Raw genomic sequence first — 15,132 nt, forward strand, 5'->3', positions numbered from 1 at the left:
AGACGAAAAATATTTTTCGTGAAATTGTTTTACTCATTTCTCAAAAACTACAGCACCTCAGCAATTAACATTTAAAGGGAAGCTTTCTACCATCATTATAAAAATAATTACATAAAGAAATGGATTCCCCAAATGGCAGAAATAGTTAACGTGCATTTGTGAAAGTGTGTTTGTATTAGGCGACTCCATGTAGACACCAACAATTTTTGGAAAAATAGGCAGGAAACGATTATATTTGAAATGACGCTGACAAGCATCCAATAATTATCCATATTCAACTCCAAAAGTATATTTCTAGCTACATTTACCTTGAGAATCTAGACCCGGTGGGAGTTCAAAGTCTTGAGGATGGCTGTATAGCGGCGGGGTAGAACCTCCTTCTCCATCGGAACTTCTGCCTCGCGGTCTGGGTACAGCGCTTTTGGTGTTAAACCTCTTCGCTTTCGGCGACTCCAACACAGCAGGGTTTTTCAGTTTTGATTTGGTAGGTGGGGGAGGAAGTTTGAAAGCGGTAGGTGCCTGGTAATCAGAGCTGGAGGGCGGTCGAATACTGAAGTTGATGTTCTGCATTAGGTAGTCGTCGGAGAAGTCTGACGCCATGCTGTCGTCGCGGATGAGGTTCATGGGTGGACGAGAATATGGTATGAGGGAAGGAGATTGATCTGAGGGTGGGGGTGGCAGCTGGGGTTTGATGGCAGGGGTCGGGGTCAGGTGCTGAATGGTTTGAGGTAAGGCAGTGATGATTGGAGGGGGAGGTGCCGAAGCCGGAGGAGGCGACTCTGCTTTGAATGGATTCGGCGAGGGCTGACGGGGTGGTAAGGGCGGAGGCGCCGTTATCTGCGTGGGTATCGCGGTGGATTGATTCTCGGCCGAGAACGGATTCGGTGAGGGTTGGCGAGGCGGAACAGGTGGCAGTGTCTCTGAGGGTTTGACATCCTCTGAATCGGTTCTCGAGAAAGGGTTGAATTTTGGTACCGTGGAGGGACCACACTCTGTGGTTTCCTCTCCGGCAAGAGCTCGATCCAAGTCTTGATTGACTTGTGAAAGCGTCAAAAGATCCGACTTCACCTTCGGAGATTTTGGTGAGGCTGGCGAAGCGACGGACCCTGACGATCCAGGTCGATTCACACTGTGAATATGAGCTGCTGTCATTACGCTGAATGGCTTGGCAGTTGTCAGCGACTCATAGCTCATCTTCCGCTGGAATGATGGTTTGGAGTCTCCCGTGGCATGGGGCAGGCTCAGGGGTACAAGTGGCGGGGAGAGAGGTGCACTCTGTGGTGCTAAAATTGAGGATTCTGGTTTGTCAATCGGACTCATGTCCATCAGGGATTTGTTCTGATTCACTGCTGTGGAGTTGCTAGGTTTGGTATTGCTGAAGGGATTGGCGGTCGTCGGCTGAATCGGGGAAGCGCCCTCTGGAGGTGATAATTGTCCAGATAAGTTTATCTTCCTGTATGTCCCGCTGCCGAGCTTGAACCCGACCTGATCATGGTGGGGTACTTGGGGTTTGAGAGGCTGTACGTCAGGGAGAATATGTGGTGACGAATCGCCGGTTGTGTCACCGAGAGGGTCAAAACAGAGCAAGTCGTCAATTGCTGACGGAGCTTTCGGTTTGTCCGACGAGACATTCGTCGTCTTGGGTGGTAAAGGCGGTTTGGGTTTCAGTTCTGGCTTCCCGGAAGAAGGTTTTGCTGGCGCCGACGAAAATATATCAAGAAGATCCTCAGTTGCGGAAGTTGACGAGCTCCCGTTTTGCATGAGGGCATCAGATGGGGCCGGCTTGGGTGGTGGTGGGGCAGGTCTCTTAAACGATGGAGTTTTCGGCTTCTCCATGATTTTTATATAATTCACAGGGACAAAGCCAGTCCTGCCGGACGGATGCTTTGCCTCGAACCAATCCCCGTCAACTTGCTCAATGATTTGTACGACCTCGCCTTGTTTCACCCCGAGGTCTTGATCCGTCTCCGCCTTGAAATCAAACAGAATCTTACCACGTTTTCCCTTCCATTTTGACCCGCCCGCTTTCAAGTTGTTATTATTAGCGCTACCGGAGGGCACGGGTAAGCTCTGCGGTTTCTGCGCAGAGCTCAGCGAGTTCGTCTGTTTCTTTTGTGGCGGTACATACCCCTCGGGAACGTCGACTTGAATCTGGACGTAGTTACTCGGGAAGATTCCCGAGCTCCCGCCGATTTCCCCTTCCAGCCAGTTGTCGTCGATCTTCCTCAGGAGCGTGATGCGGTCACCGTCAATGAAGCTGATCTCACCTGGATTCTCCGCGGCGAACGGAAACAGCGCCCTCGCCCATGGCGTCTCCCCAATGCTGGAACTGTCTGTGACTATCTTCGAACTTGCTGGGGCTGGTGAGATAGCATTAACCCCTCCTTGGAATGTATTTCCGAGGCTCTTGCCGGAGTCAATATTATTTTCCCCGGTGGCCGCAGACAACCCCGCCTCCGAATGTCCGCCGGAGTTGAGCATCTCAACGCAGAGTGCTGGCAGGACTCCCGTCTTCCCGGCAATTGTTCCTCGGTACCAGTCTTCATCAATTTTCTCAATAATTGTAATGATGTCATTTTTCTTGAAGCTGAGCTCATCCTTGAGTTGTCCTGAGATGTCTGTTAGAGCTCGTGCTTGAAGGGTCTCACCTTGAGAAAGGTGTAAGAAGAAATAACAAGTATTTAATTTATTGATTGATAAAGCAAGACATTAAAGCCTATTTTCAATGTTAGGTATCAGACCTCAACATAACCTGGAATGGGTTAGGAGTTAGGGTAAGGGTACACTCAGGTTAAAGATAAGGTCTAGGGTGAGGGTTAGGGGGTCGGGGAAAATTAGAGGACAGGGTTTTAGGCCAGGTGAAAGAATTAGAAGTAGGGTTAGAGAAAAGGGGTTAGTGGTTCCAAGTAGGTTGAGGGTTAGGGCGAGGGTTAGTTTGAAAGTGAAGGGTTACATGTAGTTTAGGGGGTCAGGGTTTTGGGTGAGGTTTATGGGTTAAAGAATATGGATAAGTGGTTAGGGGTTAGGTTGAGGTTAGGAGGGGTAAGGGGCGAGGGGTGAGGGTTAGGGGATTTGAATTAAGGTTAGGGAAAGGATTATGAAGGGTTAGGAGTTATAAGTTAAAGGGACCAATGCCTTGGATCGAACGAGTTGGCAGTATAAAAAGCTTTTGTAACCGTTTGTTATAAAATGCATGGTTGGAAAGACATTTTAAAAGTAGAAAACAAGGATCCAAACAAATTTGCCTCGAAATTGCTTGGTTTTCCTTTTGCTTTGAGAACTAACACAGTCGGCCATGGCCATTTATGGGAGTCAAATATTTGACTCCCATAAATGGCCGACGGTGTTAGTCGACGAGGTAAAAGGAAAACCGTGCAATTTCGAGGCATATTTGTGTGGATCATTGTATTCTACTTTTAAACCATCTTTCCCAACCATATGTATTTTATAGCAAACGATTACAAACGCTTTTCAAAGTCCAACTCGACCGAGCCAAGGCAACGTGTTCCTTTAAGGGTTCAGGGGTTAGGAGTCAGCGGTTTGTGAGGGGGGAGGGGTTCAGATGCAGGGTTAAACTCACCTGTGGTACTGATGCGTTTACTCTTCTGTTCCGTAATGTAAGCAACTGGAAATATTCCCGCAGAGTTGCCAAGTCTACCTTCCAACCAATTGTCATCAATTTGTTTTGTAACTTCAATGACATCTCCTGTGAATAAATCAAAAGATTCATTCAGTTGGAAAAACAAATGGCGTATTTAAAATCTATGTAGAATAAAAAGTCATTATTCACTATCCCTTGCAAACTTCCCATCAAAATGACTACCGAAAATGCTGCATGTTATTTCCAGGCTTATGTTAATGTGAACAGTCAATGAGCCAATAACTCTTCATTAATCCAACTGTCCTATCACAAATCATAAATTTATTATCATCCCATCTCACCTTTCTGGAATGGCAGATCCCCATCTGCGTTTGCTGTGAATGTTTCTATGGCAATGACCTGCTGACCTTTGGCAAATCTCCCCTTCGCCTCCGTGGCGCCGCCACCTTCCCCGACGATCAACTCAACAAAGTTTGCAGGGAAGGTCCCTGATTGGTTGTTGCATGATCCGATCAGCCAATCATGGTCCACCTTCTGTTTTAGTGTGATGATGTCACCAGTATGGAGGGGTAGCTCGTCCGAGGCTGAAGCGATGAAATCGAAGAGGGCGCGGACCTTTGCTCCTGGCTCCATCTGGCCTGGAGGAAACAGACAAAATAATCAAGATGTTACTTTTTGCACAGTTTGCTCTTTGAAATAGTCTTTCCACATTGCCCTGCTGTGATCAGAGTCCATCCCATCTCTTTGCGTTTCTACTTTTATAACTTTTCAACCAAAGGTGGTACATGTGCACTCAGCATGGGGTTTTAACAGTAAGTATTATGTTCTCTCTTTTTTTAATGACCTGGGTCTACAATTGACTCATTTTACTTGATGGCATCACATCACGTGTATATCACCAAGAAACAAACATATTTTTTATTTGTCTGTTTATTATACAACAGCAATGTGTCTCTAATAATGTTTACAAAACTGAGAAAAAGGGGTTTAATGTCGAGATGTTTAATGAAAATACATAAAAAGGAACATTTTTTTTAAAGATAATTTTAACCCTTCTTTGTGTATGTCAAGAAGGAACATGTTGTCAATATAAAATAAGATATGTTTTAGCATTTAAATTTACAACTTTTTCCCCCGAAAATGTCACCCTGTTGGCCTGCTTTGGCTTGTTTCTTCATGCTGATATTTCAGACAAATTGCATTTAGCTTGTTTGAATCATACACCAATACAGGTACATACACAAGCATGCATTAGTCTCATCTAATCATAACGTAAGTGTCCTCCATCATACCAATGTCTAATACTGTGAACAGGTAATTCCAGCCAAGTTTACACAGCCACTTGAAATTCACGGCCAGTCTTTCCCGCCGTGTTTTCCTTTTATGAATCTCTACTGACACTAAGACCCTCTCGTCCTTCTCCAGTATCCATTTCTAAATCATTGAATATTCATATTGTATGTTAGTCATTTTAAACCTTTTTTTTATCTCATTTTAAAAACATGCACGATAAGAAAACATCTCATCTCTTTCCACCGTATTTTCCTTTTCTGAATCTTTACTGGCATTAAGACCCTCTCGTCCTTCTCCAGTATCCAGTTCTAAATCATTGAATATTCATATTATACATGTATGTAAATCATTTTAAAACTTGTTTTATCTCATTTTAAAAACATGCACGATAAGAGAACATAGCATGAATTTTGTCATGTAGTCCTTTCTACTACAACACAATTGAAACGTATTTAAAGCCAATGGACCCTTTCGGTACAGAAAAAAAAAAAAATCACAGATTTACAAATAACTTACAGGGTTTACAGAAGCTAGTGTTGAAACACTTCTCTTGAAATATTATTCCATGAAACGCTTTACTTTTTTAGAAAACAGAACAATATCAATTCTCGATATATCGATTTATTTTAAAACATGAAACGTGCGGATACACTGTACATGGGTGGGTTTTTCCATTATTTTCTCCCAACTCCGACGACCGATTGAACCTAAATCTTCACAGGTTTGTTATTTTATATATATACATGTAAGATGTGATACACGAAGTGTGGGCCTTGGACAATACTGATACCAAAAGGGACAAATGGCTTTAAAGATATGACACAGAAGGGTTACAATGTATTTTTCAATTGAAAGACAAAAGACCACCAGACTTGTCCAGTCACTTATGAGTTTACTGGCCAGCCCAAGGCTTAAATTGCTGTCCTCGTACCTTCAGTCCAGTGTTACTTTCAACTCAACCTCTACTCTACAGCATTTCTGACCATAACTTGAATGTGTTGTCCTCCATTATCTCCTACTGTGTAAATGTAATTCCAGCAAAATTTACACAGCCACTTGAAATTCACGGCCAGTCTTTCCGCAGTGTTTTCCTTTTCTGAATCTCTACTGACACTAAGACCCTCTCGTCCTCCCTCACCCCCCCCCCCCCCGATCCAGTTCTATATCAATGAATATTCATGAACCTCGAGGCTGTATTTTCCTGAGATCCCTCTCTACTCTGTAGAGATACAGGATTGGATGATGCTTGAGGCCACAGGAAAATTTAATTTAGTTTCTCATCATCAGTCTTGAAAAAAATAATATTGTCTAAATATATTGGCATATTGCCATAGTAATGAGTAAAAGATACATGTACGTGTCTCTTGATGAAATCTAAGAAGTGAGATGTCCTATACATATTTGAACACCCAACTGGAATTACATATTTTTAGTTCATAGGAAATGGGTGCGCTTTTCACGTGATCCGGACACACTGACATAAAGCGACTCTTTGTGAAACCTGAAAAAAAAAACTTTTCCTACATTTTAACATAGTAGGCCTAACTCTTCTGTGGCTAAATTTGTTTAAGGGACCAGATTAAACAGGGAATAATGTAAACTTACATTATGTATACACACAAAACATAAATTTGAATTTGCATGGCCTCTTCATGAAGCTTGCACAAAACCAATTTGGGTAGCAATTGGTTTGCAATCAATAATTTGGCATAAGATAATTTTACTTTTTCAAAGAAACAATTGAGGATTTTCTCATTATGTACAGACAAGACAAATCTTAATAAAAAAATCTATTGATCTGAATTTTTAACAATGCATATTGTACAAGAAACGTGTGTTTTAATTAGCATGGCCTCGCTGAGTAAACACTAAGGATGCATAGCGATCCATTTTGCAGTCGAGGGATTTGAGGTGAGGTACACACTGTAAGTTCATTAGGTAAATGAGAAAGACTGCGATTAGTGGCTTATGATTAAATTGAAGTGTCTACTTTGGCAGGCTTGGTATTTCAGCCGACGACGCCGGCGCGACCGCCAAAAGGACATGGGGGAAAATGTATAGTGGGGAAATTATAATGAATTGAAATTAAATGCGTAGGATGAAGTGCAGTAAGAAATCAGGGTTCTCTTAGCGTTTTGACCAGTATGCACAAATTTCACACAAAAAATCCTGTAAGATAAAACCATGTTCCAGAATGAACATTCGGTTCGGCAACGAGGGATGGCAAGTCAGTTTGAATTCCGCAGATTGTAAAGCCTAAACAAGGAAGCCATCCTCTGTAATCTTGAGTCTAGAATTTTTGTATATTTTTTATTTCCAATGGCTTTTTGATTTTGTATAAAAATTTACATTTTCCTCCACAGTGAAGCCTTTTCCTCCAAAAATCGGAGAACCGTGTCCAATTTAGATTTTGATGTTTCTCTTTTGTGTGTAATTCTGTTGAATTTGTGGAGACAAACAAAATGATAATAATTTAAAATAATAACAATATTAATGTGCCCTTTTGCATGGTTGTGGATAACCAACAAAAACGTGAATTTATTGACTTTGTGGAGAAAAATAAAACTAAAAAAATAATAATAATAATGGACCTTTCGCATGTTGCGGAAAAGCTACATGTGTATACATGTACACATGAATTCATTCTGCAAAGTTGAAATGTACAGTATTATATTGAACACGTACTATAGGTACATGTATGTATTGTGAATTTTAAAAGAGCAGGAATAAAACGACATGTGCTGCACACAAATTCCTTTTCAAAAGGTCTCGTCCACTATTGTGCAATAAATTGAATTTTCTAACATCGTACAATGCAGTAATTCAACGAGGATTCCGTATCCTGTGCACAGTCCCCCGGAGTATACAGAGTCTTCTAGTGTCACAAATCCACTCAATATTAAAGGCACTGGACACTATAAGTTATCACACAAGCGCGAGTGGAATACGGAAAAATATAGCGCTTCTGCGTCCCACATCCAACGAGGCCGAAGGCCGAGTTGGATATGGGGACGCAGACGCGCTATATTTTCCGTATTTCCACGAGCGCGCATGTGATAACGTATTTATCTTCAAGCAAACTTGGCGCGTGACATAGAACACACAAGACGCATGGTAGTGATATTAGCCGTGCAATATAGGTTTTTATCACCACTCCATTCTGCGAATCTGATTGTAAAAGACCAGTCTTCTCACTGTTGGTTATTGTAAAAGACCAGTCTTCTCACTGTTGGTTATTGTAAAAGACCAGTCTTCTCACTGTTGGTTATTGTAAAAGACCAGTCTTCTCACTCGGTGTATCTCAACATATGCATAAAATAACAATCCTGTGCAAATTTGAGCTTGATTGGTCGTCGGAGTTGCGAGATAATAACGAAAGAAAAAACACTCATGTCAAACACGGTTGTGTGCTTTCAGATGCTTGATTTTGAGACCTCAAATTCTAAATCTGAGGTCTCAAAATCAAATTCGTGGAAAATTACTTCTTTCTCGAAAACTACATCACTTCAGAGGGAGCCGTCTCTCACAATGTTTTTTAGTATCAACCTCTCCCTATTACTCGTTACCAAGTGAGTTTTTATGCTTATAATTATTTTGAGTAATTACCAATAGTGTCCACTGCCTTTAAAGCCTAGCAGTGCCACTCTGTTAATGTCATGCCACGCCATTGCTAGACACAAAAACATTCCGTTTTTTTTTCTTCAAGTGAAAGTTCCAGTCTGCAGTGCCTGCATGTACACATGTTCAAAGGTGACTTCCCACATGTTATTTGGGTCAGTGGTCACAAAGGTGCATTGTACATTATGGATTGTATGGTAATGTGTTGTAGATTTCATATTCACTTCGTACATGTACCTTAGAGGCAGTGGACACTTTTGGTAATTACTCAAAATAATTATTAGCATCAAACCTTACTTGGTTACGAGTAATGGGGAGCTGTTGATACATGTAGTATAAAACACTGTGAGAAACAGCTTCCTCTGAAGTAACATAGTTTTTGAGAAAGAAGTAATTTTCCACGAATTTGATTTTAAAACCTCAAAATTACATTTTGAGATCCCGAAATCAAGTATCTGAAAACACACAACTTTGTGTTTTAAGGGTGTTTTTTCTTTCATTATTATCTCACAACACAAATCTATAGCACAAAAAAAACCACAATTGTACAAATCATCATACACAGCTGATGATACAGTACCCCCTCCTCAACCCCCCTCCACCCCCGCAGCTGATGAATTACCCCCAGCAGCCACCAACCACAGCGAGCTCCAGTAGCCACAGTAAATGAATGTACCCCCCACCCCCCACTACAGGGTACCCCTCCACATCACATGGTTGTCCCCCCCCCTCCTCCACCCCCGCAGCTGATGAATTACCCCCAGCAGCCACCAACCACAGCGAGCTCCAGTAGCCACAGTAAATGAATGTACCCCCCACCCCCCACTACAGGGTACCCCTCCACATCACATGGTTGTCCCCCCCCCCTCCTCCACCCCCGCAGCTGATGAATTACCCCCAGCAGCCACCAACCACAGCGAGCTCCAGCAGCCATGTCATGTACAATAAATGAATGTACCCCCCTCCTAACACAGGGTACCCCCTCCACATCACATGGTTGTGCCCCTCCTCCCTCCACAACCCCATCCCCCCTCCACCCCCACCACAGATCATGAATTACCACAGCACAGTGAGCTCCAGTAGCCATGACAGTAAATGAATGTACATGTACCCCCACCCCCCACTAAAGGGTATCCCCTCCACATCACATGGTTGTGCCCCTCCTCCCTCCACAACCCCACCCCGCCCCCCTCCTCCACCCACACCACAGATGATGAATTACCCCCAGCAGCCACCAACCACAGCGAGCTCCAGTAGCCACAGTAAATGAATGTACCCCCCACCCCCCACTACAGGGTACCCCTCCACATCACATGGTTGTTCCCCCCCCCCTCCTCCACCCCCGCAGCTGATGAATTACCCCCAGTAGCCACCAGCCACAGCAAGCTCCAGTAGCCATACACAGTACATGAATAATTACCCCCTCCCCCACCCCCCCCCCCAATACAGAGTAGATCCCCTCCACATCACATGGTTGTCCCCCCCTCCCCCTCTCTCCATCACCCCATCCCCCTCCACCCCCGCAGCTGATGAATTACCCCCAGCAGCCACCAACCACAGCGAGCTCCAGCAGCCATGTACTGTAAATGAATGTACCCCCCTCCCCCACTACTGGGTACCCCCTCCACATCACATGGTTGTTCCCCCCCCCCCCTCCTCCACCCCCGCAGCTGATGAATTACCCCCAGCAGCCACCAACCACAGCGAGTTCCAGTAGCTATGTACAGTAAATGAATGTACCCCCCTCCTAACACAGGGTACCCCCTCCACATCACATGGTTGTTCCCCCCCCCCTCCTCCACCCCCGCAGCTGATGAATTACCCCCAGCAGCCACCAACCACAGCGAGCTCCAGTAGCCACAGTAAATGAATGTACCCCCCACCCCCCACTAAAGGGTATCCCCTCCACATCACATGGTTGTGCCCCTCCTCCCTCCACAACCCCACCCCGCCCCCCTCCTCCACCCACACCACAGATGATGAATTACCCCCAGCAGCCACCAACCACAGCGAGCTCCAGTAGCCACAGTAAATGAATGTACCCCCCACCCCCCACTACAGGGTACCCCTCCACATCACATGGTTGTTCCCCCCCCCCCTCCTCCACCCCCGCAGCTGATAAATTACCCCCAGTAGCCACCAGCCACAGCAAGCTCCAGTAGCCATACACAGTACATAAATAATTACCCCCTCCCCCACCCCCCCCAATACAGAGTAGATCCCCTCCACATCACATGGTTGTCCCCCCTCCCCCTCTCTCCATCACCCCATTCCCCTCCACCCCCGCAGCTGATGAATTACCCCCAGCAGCCACCAACCACAGCGAGCTCCAGCAGCCATGTACTGTAAATGAATGTACCCCCCTCCCCCACTACTGGGTACCCCCTCCACATCACATGGTTGTTCCCCCCCCCTCCTCCACCCCCGCAGCTGATGAATTACCCCCAGCAGCCACCAACCACAGCGAGTTCCAGTAGCTATGTACAGTAAATGAATGTACCCCCCTCCTAACACAGGGTACCCCCTCCACATCACATGGTTGTTCCCCCCCCCCCCCTCCTCCACCCCCGCAGCTGATGAATTACCCCCAGCAGCCACCAACCACAGCGAGCTCCAGTAGCCACAGTAAATGAATGTACCCCCCACCCCCCACTACAGGGTACCCCTCCACATCACATGGTTGTCCCCCCCCCCTCCTCCACCCCCGCAGCTGATGAATTACCCCCAGCAGCCACCAACCACAGCGAGCTCCAGTAGCCACAGTAAATGAATGTACCCCCCACCCCCCACTACAGGGTACCCCTCCACATCACATGGTTGTCCCCCCCCCCTCCTCCACCCCCGCAGCTGATGAATTACCCCCAGCAGCCACCAACCACAGCGAGTTCCAGTAGCTATGTACAGTAAATGAATGTACCCCCCTCCTAACACAGGGTACCCCCTCCACATCACATGGTTGTTCCCCCCCCCTCCTCCACCCCCGCAGATGTACATGTATGATGAATTACCCCAAGCAGCCACCAGCCACAGCAAGCTCCAGCAGCCATACACAGTACATGAATAATTATTCCCTCCCCCACCCCCCACCCTAATACAGAGTAGATCCCCTCCACATCACATGGTTGTCCCCCCTCCCCCTCTCTCCATCACCCCATCCCCCTCCACCCCCGCAGCTGATGAATTACCCCCAGCAGCCACCAAACACAGTGAGCTCCAGTAGCTATGTACAGTAAATGAATGTACCCCTCTCCTAACACAGGGTACCCCCTCCACATCACATGGTTGTTCCCCCCCCCCTCCTCCACCCCCGCAGCTGATGAATTACCCCCAGCAGCCACCAACCACAGCGAGCTCCAGTAGCTATGTACAGTAAATGAATGTAATTAAATTACCGGTACATTGAGTAAATCAATACAGACCGGCATGGCAGTAAGAAAAGATGCCGTGAATCCAAATTAAAAATGCCTTTTCCACTTGTCAATAGATAGAGAGAGAGAGCTTCGGTTTGAGGCATGATTAAGAAAGCAAAACATGACACGCGGTGTATTCAGATGGACATGGCGCTGCAATGCAAGAGCATGTTCATCGATTCCTAATGTTTTTTATGTAACGTAAGAAAAAAAATTATATGATACATTGCAGCATTGGTCAAAATTACACACATTTTACAAATTCAGTATCTTATCTGAAAAGGAAAAATGAAATCCTTTTGAGTTCTCATTTTTAAATTGAAAGGAAAAAAAAAAAATTTTCATTTATTCATGCTTGATTTTGTGACCCCAAAATCTGTTTCTGAGGTCTCGACATCAAATTCGTGGAAAATTACTTTCTTTCTCGAAAACTACTTTACTTCAGAGGGAGCCGTTTCTCACAATGTTTTATACTATCAACAGCTCCTCATTACTCGTTACCAAATAAGGTTTTATGCTAATCACTTTTTTGAGTAATTACCAATAGTGTCCACTGCCTTTAAATCCTTGGATGCTTAGAATTTAATAAAAAATATCAAAAATACGTAGGATGGTTCAATAACTTTTCTCCCTGATGGAAGTCTACAATTCTGAAAAACAAGTTGATTAACTTTGGTATCGAGTACACTATCCAGGCCCTGGTTAGCAGACTGTGTTTCATGTCGACATGCAATCAGTCCTCCCACACAAGGTAAAAAATGACAGTGCGTAGGCAGCTCGTATGAAATAGACTGGTCCCTAAAGACAGACGCTGGTGCAGGCCTGTAATGTATGTTTCGATTCATCCTTAGAAGTTTGGTGAAATCATCGGCAGGCCTACATGTACATGTACAATGTACTGCTTCGTTTTTGTAAGGGAACGGGCACCAAGACGTTTTGCTCCTTGGTAAAGGGCATCTTACTGCATTAGGAAGATGTAAGTTTCTACTGAGCATTCCAAGGGCAGCAATGCGTGTCATGGCCGAGCGGTTAAAAGCAACGGATTCAGTTTGATCAGCAGAGTGTGGATTAGAATCCCAGTCGTGACACTTGCTATATGTACGTAAAATTGGGGAGGTAGTGCCTTCTGCTCTACCGGCCAGGCTCCGGGCTGATGATACCCAAGCCTACATCCGTATGGACTGTAAAAGGGATAACCCTGTTTCAGCCCTAGGAGTAGGTGGTAACGGCCTCTTGAAAAAATATTGTAGCCCACACCTATCAACAGCTCCCCATTACTTGTTACCAAATAAGGTTTTACGCTAATAATTGTTTTGATTAACTACATGTACCAATAATGTCCACTGCCTTTAAAAGTAGACCTGTTAAAACACTGACAACCCGGAGTTGACAGAAATGCCTTTAGCTACACGAACAGCCTGTCAGAGTCCCGATCCATCTCCCAACCCCGAACAAAAAAATTGTAACAAAATATTTCTTTAGTGAACATGTAGCCACTGGCACACAGCAGTTTTAACCGCTACAGGACCGTTCTCAACCACACAGTGAACATCACAGATGTTTCTAATGTTGCCTGCTTCGAGTCAACTCTGATAAACTACTTAGAATATCTCAATTTACATCCGTGTGGAACAGTAACAATAAATTGGTTTAGAGTTGTCACTTCCAATTCAAAGTAAATTCTAATTGACAGAGTGTATTAGACTCGGGAACTGAGGGTTCGCAAGTAGTACAGTAGACTCGAGAACTGAGGGTTTGCGAGGAGTATAGTAAATACAATGAACAGGAAAGAGTTTAGAATCTTGGTGAGGGGGTTTCTTGATGCAGTGGGAACGATTTTAAAAGTATTTTAGAAGCTTTTAAATGTGACAGGGGAATGTGGAGACTTTGTGTGAATGGAATTTAAGATCGCCAGTTGGAATTCCCCGAGTACATGTGTGTATAATACAATCAGAGAGTGATTTTATCCAGAACTGTTAAAGTGACTACACTGGCACGCCAAAATCAGATATTTCTAGAAATTGGGGAGCAAGGCACTTATAAACCATAATTGCTTCATAGAAAGTTGGGAAGGTAGTGCATTCTGCGCTACCAGCAGTCATGCTATTAGTGGATGATACCAGGCCTACAGGTTGTACTTTGGAGGGGGTAACCACATTTCAGCCCAAGGAGTTATTCCAGGCCTTGAAATAACACAAATTGCCAAGCTGCCCTGTGCTTTTGATGTGTAGATGGATAGATAGATAGATAAAAGGTTTATTGACAATAGCCATCACAGCATAAAAACTGAATTGCAACTATGATACAATATTTTAAAAAGATTAAAAGGACATCATTAAGAGAACAACAATTTATACAAAAATTATTATATAAAATTCACAAGCAAAAAGGGGAATAAAATTACATTTTACAAAAACTCTGCAACACAAACAAGACCAAAAGAGCTTTATAAAAAGGAATGCAATAAAAAATTAAATAATATTGTACAAATCGTGTTGCCCTTGTCTCAAAGTTTAAATACAATTTTTTTTCAGAAGTGCCCCTTATCACAGGAAAATTGCTGTGCCCCTTCAAGAACGAAATTCAAGGCATGTACATGTACAATAATGTACAGGCCTGGAATTTCATCTGTGAGAGGGCAAGGCCATTTTCATTTTGAAAAGGGCAATTCCATTGGAAAATCTTAAAGTCTATGGGAATTTATGAAAGGGCACTAAGGCCAAGACAAGGGCAACAGATGCCGTGGCCTCCGTGGCCTCCGTCGTGAAATTCCTCGCCTGAATGTATATAGGTGGCAATGTGCCCCACGCTGGCAGTTGATTTCACAAGTTAGCAAGAAAACTTGGAGGCAAGCTTTGGATTTCCATTGTTTTGTGTACGTCATTCATTTTCATTTTAAAAGGCACTGGAGGGTAGCAAGCTCACAATAGACCCTTCCCATGAAATATGTAAATTGCACATTGCGCGTGCGCACTAACGTTTTGGTTGGCAAAATGAGGGAACATCACGCTGTTTTGTGACACAGACGCGATTGCGCGTTTGCTTAGTGCACAACTCTATGGCGTTTGCCAACCAACAGGGTCTGTACGCATGCGTGAATGTAATTAGCATATTTCATGGGAAGGGTCCATTAGCAGCACTATGACATAGAAACTCGGGCAGTTAGCACAAGATCGGCCGTTAAGCAGCTCTATGAAACTTGGCCCAGAG

General features: G+C 44.4%; 1 protein-coding gene across 4 annotated transcripts in view; it reads right to left on the reverse strand.

Annotated features, from left to right (window-relative positions):
- LOC139942821 (dynamin-binding protein-like) overlaps window positions 1-15,132 on the reverse strand; it is a 66,117-nt gene that overhangs the window by 34,043 nt on the left and 16,942 nt on the right. For 3 of the 4 annotated variants that reach the window (XM_071939600.1, XM_071939601.1, XM_071939598.1), the window contains exons 2-4: window positions 3,943-4,239; window positions 3,581-3,706; window positions 309-2,648 (exon numbers count right to left, since the gene is read on the reverse strand). In XM_071939600.1, the coding sequence (XP_071795701.1) occupies window positions 309-2,648; window positions 3,581-3,706; window positions 3,943-4,234 (2,758 nt within the window). In that variant the 5' untranslated portion in view covers window positions 4,235-4,239. The remainder of the gene's footprint in view (window positions 1-308; window positions 2,649-3,580; window positions 3,707-3,942; window positions 4,240-15,132) is intronic. The other variant, XM_071939599.1, reaches the window with a different exon arrangement.

The sequence above is a fragment of the Asterias amurensis genome, chromosome 10 (genome assembly GCF_032118995.1).
Source record: "Asterias amurensis chromosome 10, ASM3211899v1".
In the NCBI taxonomy this organism is placed as follows: domain Eukaryota; kingdom Metazoa; phylum Echinodermata; class Asteroidea; order Forcipulatida; family Asteriidae; genus Asterias; species Asterias amurensis.